Here is a 13,001-nt window from a genome sequence, read left to right on the forward strand (position 1 = left end):
GTTCATCATCGTTCATCATCGTTCATCATCGTTCATCATCGTTCATCATCGTTCATCATCGTTCATCATCGTTCATCATCGTTCATCATATTTGTCATCCCTGAGGATGTCTTCATTCATTGGTGTTACAACACCCAAGGATTCTCTAATACATATAGTCATCATAAAAGAATGGAATAGTTCCAATCAGCCATCCCAGGGTATTTGGTACATGTAAAACGCCGTCCGAAACCAAACAATAAAAAAAAAAAAAAAAACATAACTCCACGCTATGCAATGCTGAATAGCGAATACAGGATTCATAAAAAATGGTACAGGCGGATGAATGCTTTCTGAAGATCAAATCCAGCCATAGCCATAGCTGACGCAGGGCTGGCTGGCCATGTTGATGAGCGGCTGAGATCCGACCATCGCATGTTGCTCGAAGCCATCCTCCTCGAAGAAGAATGATTTGTGCATCATGTTCGCAGCGGGTTTGACGGGCTGCTGACTAACGGAGTGTTGGGGCTGACGGTGAGGTGCCGCGCAGCTGGGGAAGGCGGCCTCATCCTGCTCTTGAGGGGCGGCATCATCGACTTCATCGTCCTCGTCGTCGTCCTCGTCTTTGTCCTCCGCATCGTTGGCCGAGGGAGTGAATGTCTCTTCCAACTTCAAGCCCTTGCCACACAGACCCAGGAGCGAAGTCTCGCTCAATGCTTCGGGGCTGCTATACAGGCCCATGCCAACGAGTTCGTCTTCCGAGTTGGGCTTGGCGGTCAGATCGTCATCTGGACGCTGGATGGGAAGAAACTGAGGGGTGGCCGGGCCTGTCAGGCACCCCGAGGATGACACACTCTCGTCATAGGTGGAGTCAGCGACGTAGGCAGAAGGCATGCTGCTGTGCATAGAAGCCATGTCGAATGACCAGCAATCTGACATGGGCTCGGTCATGGCGGGCATCGTCGAGTTACTTGTCTCCCAGGAGACGGGATCCTCTTGGACAAAGGCGGACTGGTAAAGCGGCAATTGATCTTGCTCGCCAGCGAAGAAAGGAAGCCCATTGGCGTACGAGGACAGCATGTCGTTGCCTTCGAGAACAGCGGGGGCGGTGGGAAGTGGCTGAGGGCACATGCCCACGGCGGCCAGGCTGTCTACAGTGGTCGAATTCGCGAAGTACGGGTCCGTCGCGAAGGTGGACGAGTCCATGACTGGATGCCAGCTCATCGGACGGTTGCGACTACTCCGGGAAAAAGCGGATGCCAAAGCGGCAGGGTTGAATGGGGCTTGGTAGCCAGGGTACATGGTCGAACTGTGAGGCATGGTCGTAGTCCTCCGTCTGCCAGCAGAAGCAGGACTGTTGCCGGCACTCCGGGGCTTGGTCACCCGTCCGGTCTGCTTTGGCCTAGGGAAGGCATGGATCATGTCGCGAAAGGTCGAAGAGCGCATGCATGGTTGGTTGTTGGAGGCCCAGGCTGGGTCGACGAATGAAGCTTGAGGTTGCCAGCAATTGGCCATTGAGGATAAGTGTGGGCGGTAGAGCGGAAAAAGGATAGGTATGGTCCTGAGAGGAGGTGGTGCTCAAGAGAGAGGGTGAAGGTGAGGTTGAGATTGAATTTCAAGAGGTGGTGGACAGTGGGCATGAACATTCATAAATATAGGGAAGGCAGGATGGGGGGGCTTGGGAGAAGAGGATCTCCGCTTATATGAGTATCAAATACGGGATAGGACCCATGGATGACTGCAGGAAGCAGTAAGAAGGATCTCCGAAGTGATAGACTGGGGTTCGAGACTTATCGTCCACAGATGACACAGGGGGCGTGAGGGTCACAAGGCGTTGAGGCAAGGTACGGGAAGCAAGTGCGTGCGTGCGTGCGTACTAAGGTTAGGCCGGTTCCAGTCCCTTAGATTGATGATTGTTCGGCAACAATCCCAAGAAGTATAAGGCGATAGGCAGAAGAAAGTGACGGATGATAATAATGATGATAATAATAATTAATTTAATAGACCCGAATTAGGCATGGGTGATACATGGCGCTGTGGAACGTAGCCTATGTGAGTATGTAAGTACTTACATGGGCACATTTCTTGATCTACCATCCGCCCCAGTTCCACGATCCATTCGGGTTACTAACCACGACTGGTGTAAAGTGGTAGACTAGACTACTCTAAGTGTAAAGTGTAAAATGTGAAAAATGTGAAAAAAGGATAGACACGCGCTGGGATGACACGACGTTGACACTAACGAAAACAGACTAGTAACAGGCCAGGGCAAGACATGGGATGTGTGGAGCACTGGAGGTAGTCGTAGTCTACTGTCGTAGGATGGACCACGGCTAGGGAAGGAAGAAAGGAACGAAGGAAGGGATCCAGCCTGGTGGTGACTGAATTCAGATGAGCCCATGCCACACGATGTCGAGATCCACTTCACCCACCTGTCTTGACTCGGAGGCAAAGAGAAAATAATAATAATTCACAAAAAAAAAAAAAAAAAAAAAAAAAAAAAAGCAAAACAGACTTTGGAACTACGGACCCATGGGTACTCGTAGAATGAGGGTGACGATGGATGATGATGGTGGTAGCGTGTAGCGTACTCCGTACTATCTAAGTGGGGGAACGTACTCAATGTTGATAGTGGGGATGATCAGACCCATTGGCCGGTCGGTAGTAAAGTGAATGATTGAGTGCAGTATAGCTAACCTAAGTGTAGCTTACTGGTAGGTCAGTCATGGAGGTGCAGTGCAGTCCGTCCACCATGGAAGAATGGGGGAAAACCAAGAGAAAATAAATTAAACCAGATTATAAAAAAGAAAAACAGAAACAGAAGAGGGAATGAGAGACCGGGGCACGGACAGATGATCTTCATTGGATAGGAAACTGGAATCGGGGGAAAGACTCTAGCCAGTCCCAAGCCAAGCCACCAGCAAGCAGCAACAGCAGCAGCAAAGCAAAGATGATGGCCGGGATGGAAGTTAAAGAAGGAACCAGAAACTGGGGCCTACCACGGAGCAGATACGGAGAGAAAGTCTGCGCGGTGGGTCTGGGACATGCCGAAACTAAACCAAACTAAACTTGGGAGAGAGAGAGGAGAGAGAGAGAAAGGCAAGCCCGAGACTCAAGCAGTCAGTCTGGGGCTAAATTGAGCAAGCCACATTACTTACTCGTAGATGAGTCCTGTACGCAATTACCTTACCATACATACACTAATGGGTACTCCGTATACTTGCGACTTACGAGTAATGGATCATCAGTAGCCTGCATCGTTGCCTCCTCCTCCTTTACTCCTCTTTTGTCCGGTATTGGAAGCGAGGATTGGATGCTCAGACAGTAGGAATCATTCATGCGATCTGTTACATCGGCAGAGACTGCCCAAACCCCGAAGAAATGCATTGGCTCGTCACAGAATGTGTTGCTGCTGCTACTGCTGTAGCTAGTATGAGGTAGTACTGCCGTGTAATCTCCAGTACAGACTGGGATACGGTAGATAATTACGCACCCCAGCGATCCTTGATGACATGCCCTTTCTTACTCACTTCGCGCCCTTCCCCTCATCAACAACATCATCATGTCCCCCGTGCAGTGCCGAACGGATGCTCAGCTCAGCTGCAATCTCGGCTTACAACCAGGGATAGATAGAGGAGGGCCAGTCTCGGGCCTGCATTGGCTCATATTGACTGTCTGCCTAGCAGGGACCACGACAAGCTAACACCTATCTCCTGTACGGAGTACTCAAGCCTCCCTTTCCAAGTCAGACTGTCAGTGCGTAGGACGGTTCGACCATCCAACCACTCCAGGCGCCGGGGGAGCAGGAATTGAAGGTCAATCAATGTCTTAGTCACCCGTTGAAGAAGGGATGCCTCAAGTTGGCAACCTTAGCGGCGAATGACCCACGATCCGACCCGATCATCAGCATCATTATCATCATCATCATCAATCACTAATAAACCCTGTGGCGGGCCAACAGGCCAACACCTTTTTTGGTCACGACGTCTCTGTGACTATGGAGTACTAGTCTAGTTATCTAACCCCGTGCCCCAAACTCTGCAACTCTGTCTCTGTCGAGCGAGACTCGAGCGAACCTTCGGTGGTTTCTCATCCAGCACTAAACTCCACCATTTGTATTACATTGATTACTTCTCAATAACTTACACATGCTCCTTGTTTTCCCCTCCCTCTTTGCTGACCCCTTCCCTCTCGTGCATTTCTTGTCAATACTCGCAAGTAACCTCCCTTTTGACTTGCCGTCTCGTTTTTAGTCCCCACAAGTTCACCGTTTCCAACGCGTCACAACGCCCGTTACGCAAGGGTTACAATAACTGCCTGGATCCAGAAACACCCGTAACCGAGCCTTGGACTAATGACTGTACTCGGCACTTGCTCATACAATCCCCAAGCAGGCAAGCAAGCAGCAACACCCACCTACCTACGGCAGTCTCACTGCCTTGGTTCAGTCCGCAACACGATCAAGTACTACCTGACTGGACGTGCACAAAACCCAAATGTAAAACCCATTTACCCTCCCCCCCGACCGTTCCGTTCCGTTTGTTGGCCTTGTCATCGGCATCACCGGACGCGCACTGCACATTGACTCCATCCATCCGGGGAGGGGCGAGACTTTTAGGTTTTTACGTAGTTTGCCATGTAGGTGTTGCAACTATTCCTGTCCAACCGAATCTGCCATCTCGGTAGATGATAGCCTGGATCATCAGATCAACGTCTACGAGTATACATTTCCGTCGACGACTTTACCCACTGCAGTTGATCACAACTATCACCAACTCCAGAACCATCTTACATAACGCACTTCAGCAGAGATTCCAACCCGGATGTCACCACCCCCCCCCCCCCCACTAGTTGGGGCCTAAACACAACCAAGCTATTTTAGGGGGAACCAGGCGGGGGGCAGGCGGATGGATGAGTTTCTGTCTCTCTTATTTCGTCACGGGTCGAATAACGTTATATTTCACTACAGAGTATACACGATATACGAACAAGTCACCAGTTTTTCATCGAAACAAGCAAACCCGATAACGCAAAACCAAGATGCGATGCCAAGGAACCAAAGAATCGGGGGCGGTGCCTTATCATTTCATGACATTCTCCACAGGAACAGGGACAAGAGAGAGCCAGCCCACCTACCGTTTGAATTCGGTTTTTACGGAGTACATACTGTTGGTATATGTATAACTTCCAATTATCCATCGATGAATGAGGTTTGTGTCCCGTACGGAGTACTGCAACTCAACATTGTCGAGTTGCAGATCAGATCACATGTATCATCCAGAAGCCATCCCCAAATCTCATGCCGAAATGTACGAGTGTGGGCTTCGATCGGCGGTTGTACTTACGCGCCAGAAAAATAAGAAACAAAGAAACATAAGCAAGTAAATCCGGCCCCGGCCTGCCGACTAATTTGTTTTGATTGGGTTGAAGGGGGGGGGGGAACTCAAAATACCTTCACCGAAAGAATGACAGGAGAGGGAGAGAGACACAGTAAGTCACCCTACGGAGTACTGAAAGAGGGGATTCATTTGAAGGGCGGCGGGGCCCCAAAAAAAAGCGTTAAGTTACCTAGAGAGAGAGCAGAGCGGGAACTTCGGCAATCAAGGAGAATGACAACATCCTGGCATAACTTCAAAGGAATTGCTTAATCCACTCTCCCCTCCCTCCCCTTCACCCCTGCGAAAATGAAATGCAATATGGTGGTGGTGGTGATGATGAGATTTAGAGTAAAGGGAATCAGTTATAGGGCTTTGTGACCAGTCAGACGGACAGACTGCCACTAAAACTAAATCATAGCTTAGCTGTTCATTAGTTATTGTCTGAGTACGGGTGCCGCCCATCCCATCCGTTATGACGAGTTTCCGCGGCTGCAACGCCCCGCAGTGAAGTCTCCGTGCAAATGACTGCCACGCTATGTAATTCATACCGGTAGTAATAATGGGTTTACCGTTTGGGTCCAATGTTCAACCGATGAGCGATGGTCTAGTTAGTTTGCACTTGATATGCACATTGAACAAAGGGGGCGGGCGGCGGAGGATTGTCCCATTGACTTAGTTGTACAGTACCTACTGTACTACTCTATAAATACGGATACCGTTTGTAGAGGGCTTCTGGCAATGTAGTGCTTACACCTCATGGGGAGGATGAGCCGATGGAGACCATTTCCAGAACAAGGGTTGATACCGGACTGGGACGGATTTTTCACGGAGCTTTACCACTTCCAGTTTAGAGCCCGGGAGGAACCCCCGTCCAGAGCCCAGGTACAGGAACTTGAAGGCTGAACTTGAAGGTTCTTTCTCAGCACCTGGCAGGCTCCTTGTGCTGGTAGCCGATTTGGGCCTTTTTTTTAAGGGACATTTTAATTTTTTCTCTCTTTTTTCTTTTTTTTTTTTTTTCTTTTTTTCTTTTTGCCCAGTCACCCCGTTTTTGTCTTCCGCTTTCGACCCTCTCTGCCTGGAAAATTGGTCTTCAAAAGCAAAAGTGCCTAACCCTGCGTGCAGCGGGCCAAAGGGTAATGGGTAACAGACCTTCCCGCTAGTAATCAAGAGCGAGCATTCCGCATTTTCGTGACCGGTGATCAGCCTGGTGAAACCACATCATTGACCTTCAACTGACTTACAAGGGCTGGGTGAATGAAGCACAAGCTGTGTGCTGTGGTTGGAACCTGTCCCTGTTCCGAACCCATGTCCTCAGCCCAGCTCCCCGGGGAGAGAGGCGCTGTTGGGGTTTAGTCACTTCACCTGGGCTGGAACTAAGGTAGAAAGAAGCAAACGGCCGAATGAAAAGGGCCCCAGAATGATATTCAGACCAAAGAAAAAAAAACCTCCGTGCGACGGGTTGGGCGGTTGTAATCTAGACTACGGAGTAGACTACATCATATCATTGATGATTGAACGCAAGTGATCGGACAATTGAGATCATCGCCTGGCTCTGACTACAAATCAGAGGCCGGAGATTACAGGGAGGGGCCATCGGAACGCATGTGCAGGGCCCACTCGACTGCAGGGGACGGACGGTGCAAAGAGGGAAGAAAAAGAGACGAACAAGATTCCAGAAGGTCAGGGGTCAGCTTTGTTTTCTCTCGGATGGGGCTTAGAGGGGCAAAAAAGGGAAATTCCCACAGTAATGGATTAAAAGGGAAGGAAGGGGAAAAAATGGCCGAGGTTGAGGAAATGAGGCCATTTTAGTGCAAGTGGATCTCTCTCTCGCCTGTCTCCGAATCTCCATCCTCACCGCGGCAGTCGGCCGGGGTTTCCTAAGACTTTCTCAGCTGACTTAGCTGCCTTTTTTTTTCCTTTCCCGCCGTGTTAATGAGTTGGCTGAAAACGGATGGGAATTAGTCAGATAGCCAACGTGATCCAGCCTAGACTGAGGTAGACTGGAGGCCCGGGGCCATGTATCAGTACTAACTCGGGACTCTCACTGCAGTAGAGGATCCCTTGGCTGTCACTATTGCTTTGGGGTATACGTACGTATACACCAGTACTGTGTACCACCGTACACCATAGCGTTTCTAGCCAGTTTTCTGTCCAGCATTCCGCATTCCGTACTTGATATTAGAGGTGTACGGAGTACAAGCAGGGGAGTTCATCAGGTCAGCTCACCTCAGCGCAAGACCTGTGGTATACTCTATGCATCTCGTGAAAAGTGTATGACAAGTTACTCGAGATTGGCGTGTTGTACTGTACTCAAAGAGTACTTCATCGACCATGCTGATCATTACCGACAGAAGCCCCGCTACTCCGCTATCGCAAACAGCCCAGCGCAGTCTGGAGACTAAAGATCGGGCGCAACAATTACAGCCCTGCGTTGGCGTTGATTGTCTATGCTTTTGGCGCTTACTGAGAAATACTCATAGTACTGGGCAACTTACCGGTAGTGCTTAGGTTTCAAGCAGCCAAGGGGGCGGATCATTCTTGACGGTGGAAGGTACCGTATATCGCCATCAATGCGGATGTTGCTGCTACCGTATGCATCATGATTGGGTTAAGACGCAGACGAAATCCAACTGTGGAGAAGAGTGCTATGCCAATCTTTATCGATCTCCTGTATAGTTGACCTTTCCTTTGTCGAGATCCGAGCCCTGTGACGCTGCTCTCAATCAAATGGCGGTTATCATTATCAGTGGATGAGCTATGGAGATATGGGGATGGTCGCCCGAAATATCGACCCTCGGATAATTCGATCAGAAGGCATGCTGCTGTGCTACTGGTCTCAAGACTCTACTCCTGAAACAAACACTGGGATTGGACATTACCCAAACAATCAACAATTGATCGATCTGCACGGTGCCCTAGCTTCTCCATAATCCGACCGACGCAGGCCCTGATTCATGTACTCGGCTCGATTCAGAAACCAGCAAAGTAGCGGTCGCCGCCCGGGAAACAGAACTAAATGCTGTATGGAGTAACCTTGGCAGGATCGACCAACGACCAACTACTGACTGACCTGTACCGTAAGGAGGAGACGAAGATCGCAGTTTGGCGGGTCTTTTGTCGTCTTCAATCACGCCTCTCACCACGAGTCACAAGAGTGAGATAAAATGTCTTAGCTTCGTCGCCTCGGTTGTTCGCGCTTTCAGTTGTTTATTGCTGCTACGTACTATATTCCATAGTAGCACTAGTCATTAATTGCTCCGTATAGTATAGTGGCTTCGTATCAGGCCCGAGCGCCCTTCCGCAGGATAAGCGAAATACACATTCAGCGTCAATCAAACTTGCCCATCTGCGTGGCACGGAAGGCTTCGCTGTATATCTGATACACCATTTACGATGCCAGCACGGTAGGCGAGCTTACTGGTTGCTATTACCAGGTTCAGTCGGCATTCAAGCCTCTCTGCCGCTCCCTTGCCTTGCCAAACGAAGGAGAACAAGAGGCTCCTGCATGGGGCTGCAGCTCGAGCTCAGATCAATGACTGCAGCGTTGTGGTTGGGGCGATCGTGACACCACAGCAAGCTGCACCGTCCATTACTTTGCTTGCTCTCGTGATGGATTTTGATCGTACTAGTGCTCGAAGCTAATCCAATCCTCTCCATCTCCTCAATGACACAGCCCACTGGCTTCTACAACCCTGTTGTTGCTGCCTTCGGCTTGAAAAGGTTTTATGCCAGCACTGAGACAAAGCCCTTCGTCCTGAATTGAGAAACAGTAGCCGACCGCAAGCCATGGCCAACGCCACGATGTCTGAAATCGGCATATACGCACCACTGGCTCTCAATCAACAGCCTGGCTCTGTCTGATTACGTAGGGGGTCCCAATGCACCACTCAAGTAAGTCTGCACTAGAGAGAACGCCCTCAGCGATAAGGTGCAGTACACCAGGAGAGTCCAGGGCTGTCTGGCGCCGCTGCTCGGACTTCGGACTTCTGCACGAGTCATATGAACCAGCATATACACTATAAGCTGGATGTCGTTCAGAGCCACCAAAGTACCATCAGCCCCCCTCCCGACAAGACAAACAAGAATTGACTATCCGCGTTCAACGGTATCTTCATGAGTTACAGATGGGAAAGCATACTATGAAAGGGCAGTTGTTATCTGCAGGTTGCCATGAGTCAAATGGCATACATACATAGTCCATGCATGCATGCATGTACGGGGACCGAAATAAGGTGTTTCCGGTGTTTTCCGCTCAGCGAATTATGTTCACGGAGAGGGAGGGAAGTAGTAGGATTATGCCCGATGGCAGGCTGACTGCGATCCTCCGGAAAAGACCAGAAAGGTCAAACCCTCCCTTGTCTCACCAAGAGGAGAGCCCCTTTATCTTCAGACGATGCAACCACATAATCAAAGGTGGGTAATGTATGGTCAAGGATAGATGCGATCGACAGTGGCCTGAATGTAATATATGTCCTGTACGTTCTCACACTGGACGCCTGACCATCATTGCTACATAGGTCGGCGCCATGATGGCTGCAGCATTCTTGCTGTTGATTACCTAGTAGTTATCATTATTGCATTGTTCAGATCTAGCCAAGCAGGGTCCCCAGGACTCGAGGTAACACAGAATGTGGTCAGTGCTTAGGTGTAGCTTTGTCCTACATGTCATCGGGCCAGTAAGGTGCAGCCAATGAATGTTCCATACTACCGGGGAGTCTGGAACCCTACCAGGTGCAGTACCTGGTTCCCCAGAAGGTAAGGTAAGGTAGTGGCTGCCAGGATCTATTCGGATTCGGCCTCACCTTGATAAAAAAGGATGTCGTCTAAGGTACCAAAAATGGGTGCAGTATATGTATGGAGGGGCCGGGGTGGAATGGCTGTCAGGCCATCATTTCACTCTTCAGTGTGTGACTGTGTCAGGCATGCATAAATTGATGCGGACAAGGGGAGACCACCTGACCGGCTGAGGATTGAGTTAGAGCCGACTCCGTACTAATAGATCACTTGGTATACAACTAACCCAGGAACAGCCTTGAACCGGTGCACATTGCCTTAACTAGGGGCGGTTGCTCCAGCCTATTTGCCTCTCCAGTCACCATCATCATCATCATCATCATCACTTTCACCACTGCACTACGGTCACCTCCTCTTCCTGATGTATCAACGTCGTCACACTTGCCATGAAAATGTCTCCGCGGATGCTTACGCGAACAATCCCCCCAAAGTGGTCTAGGGATAGGAGGGCGCCTGGTTGTTTCACTCCACTCCCAGGTTCCTCTGGCAGCAAGCCGGATCTAATCAGCCGTCCCAAAGCCGCGACTAGACCACTGGGTGGGAATGAAACCCATCTTTTGATTTTCAGCGGATCCAGAGAACACGATGCTAGCGACGTGACTGCCATTGCAGGGCAACCGCGAATTGGGGACGGGCGCAGAAACAAAAGAGGCAAAAAGAAAAAAAAGAGAAACGCATCCAAGTGGAAAACACATCCACATTGACAGATCACTATTTAAGGATCGGCCGTAAATCGCACCAGACCCGACGCACCGTGACCCGACTACAGTCAATGATAGTCGCCGCGGTCCCACCAATGTATTACCCAAACAGGCAACAAAAGTCACAGGGAAACTGGAACAGGAGACCATTCCTTCACTAGCACTGCATTATTATTCTTGTTGTTGTTTCTTGTTCATTTTGCTGCTTAAGATCCTGGCTGCATTGTCACGGCAGATCGAAGTGGGGAATCGAACTTACTCTGCTGCGTCTCGTTCCCCGTTTGCCGCAGCGAAATTTTTGCGTTCTACTAAGCTCCTGTACTCCCGTACACCGCAGAACGAGGGGGGAATTAGCTGAGGTTTAATTTCCTTTTTCGCCTGAATTTTGCCTCCCCCATCACCCCCATTTCCTCCCCGTCAGCGCCCATCACCCAGACTCTCGGACCCTCATTTGCGAGAATTTATTCTCCATCGGCATACAACGGGGTTCGATAGCATGGACTCTATGATCATGCTCCACTTCCTCTGAGCGACTAACGACCAATAGTGACTGTCTATTTGTAGGTAAGATGTCTGACCGTTGTGGTGGACCAGCCTAGTGTGTTCCATTGAGCAAATAATGCGCCAGCCCATCCACCACCATCTTGTCAAACTGGGGAGGGGCAAGCCCACTTTATCACCAAGCCAGCCAGTCTTGCCATGGGATCTGTATCTCAGGCTAGTTCGGGGAGGGGCTTTGGATGGTTACCTTGTACGGATAGTCGGCTCGCTCGTCAACAACCAGAGGGACACTTGGTCTGGCGGTAAAGCCCAATAGCCCTACCGGAAGCGGTAAAGTGTTTGGCGATAGATGTCTCTCAATCCTTTCTCTCTCTCTACGCTTAGTCCGGCCCGGAGTCATGCGCTGCATTGGAGACTTTCTCAAGTCTTGGGTTTCAGACTCGCTCTCGCGTCTCTGGCAGGCCTTTTGCTCACACCGCACGCAGTCTGTTCCACCTCCGAGGTCCATGTCACTCATTCACCTCCACTTCGACTCGGATTAACCTTTGGCGTGGGCTGTGTTTTTCGAGGCTTTAACCGAATTTTTACTACTTCTCTCCTTTTCCCTCTGGTGTGCCGGTCGTCTCCTTCTTCCAATCTAGGACAGGCCAGTCGACTGACTGGGTCTGGAGGATCTTTCGAAGCAGTCCATCATCGTATGGGCAACCGTATTCCATCGGCGACTGGACTGGAGTTCGGAAAGCCACATGGCTGACTATGCGTCCCGCTTCCAACAAGTGGTCCACTCGTCTGGGACTCTTGCTGATTGATTGATTGAATGATCGTTTCGCTGCCGCCGCTTCTGGGGTCGGGGAGAAACGATCATCAAGCAAGCGACTGGCGGTCCCAGCCTAAAAGAAAAGAAACATGGAACGAGACACGTCCGAGAGAGGGACCGACGAGGATTCATCACCTCCTCACTCCCTGATTTAATCCTGGTCCTTGTGTTTTGTCCCCATGGACGGATCCGGCTGTAAAGAGTGGGAGGATCAGAAGAAGAAAAAAACAAGTTTTGCTAAGGTCTTGTCGGTTCGATAAGTTGGTAGATTAAAGGTCAACACCCTGGTAATCCTCCATCTCTCTCTCATCTGTAAAGTGTAACTAAACGGATGAGGGGCAAATGAAATCACACGGGAGCCGCGGGAGTCTCAAGCAAAAGCAGCAAAGCCGCAGAGCCAAAGTAAAGCAATTGAAGTAAACTTAGTCTAGTCATAGTGATTATTTTAGGGCAGTGGATCCCGGATTATTCGGTGGCTGGCAACATGGCACGTTGTCGGTGGTGATGATCGCTCCAACACTATTCTCTTTTCACTTCGGTAAATTGTTTTTGAATTTGTTCTTTTTTTTTTCTTCCTTTTTCCAACATTGGATTGAGAGATGAAGTCTGTCTATAGTATGAGTAAAAAGGAGGAGTGGCTGACCGTGGCTTTGGACCGCTCCGCCCAGGGCTAGATCTTGAACCTTAGTCTGTTGAGGGAGTTTATTGAACCTCCCCTAAGTTATCCTATAGGCAGAAAGGCTCAAGGATGTTCGTAGCTCGTTTCTTGTTGGTACAGTGTTCTTCTCATGACGACTTCCCAGGTTCCAGCTCATTCCTGAGAGCCCCCGA

The 13,001-nt window shown here is 50.0% G+C and overlaps 2 protein-coding genes across 2 annotated transcripts; one reads left to right on the forward strand and one right to left on the reverse strand.

Moving 5' to 3' along the window:
* Nucleotides 1-339: 339 nt before the first annotated feature.
* BO72DRAFT_376359 (uncharacterized protein) lies at nucleotides 340-1,494 on the reverse strand (the record flags this gene model as incomplete). Its single annotated transcript, XM_040941213.1, has 1 exon — nucleotides 340-1,494. One exon carries the CDS (start codon nucleotides 1,492-1,494, stop codon nucleotides 340-342), a length of 1,155 nt encoding a protein of 384 aa, XP_040801969.1.
* A 3,222-nt stretch (nucleotides 1,495-4,716) lies between these two features.
* BO72DRAFT_82279 (uncharacterized protein) lies at nucleotides 4,717-5,459 on the forward strand. The gene has a single exon (XM_040950750.1). The coding sequence runs from the start codon at nucleotides 4,887-4,889 to the stop codon at nucleotides 5,337-5,339; it is 453 nt and encodes a 150-aa protein (XP_040801970.1). The 5' UTR covers nucleotides 4,717-4,886; the 3' UTR covers nucleotides 5,340-5,459.
* Nucleotides 5,460-13,001: the final 7,542 nt, after the last annotated feature.

This window comes from Aspergillus fijiensis (genome assembly GCF_003184825.1).
Source record: "Aspergillus fijiensis CBS 313.89 unplaced genomic scaffold BO72scaffold_19, whole genome shotgun sequence".
Classification (NCBI taxonomy): Eukaryota; Fungi; Ascomycota; class Eurotiomycetes; order Eurotiales; family Aspergillaceae; genus Aspergillus; species Aspergillus fijiensis.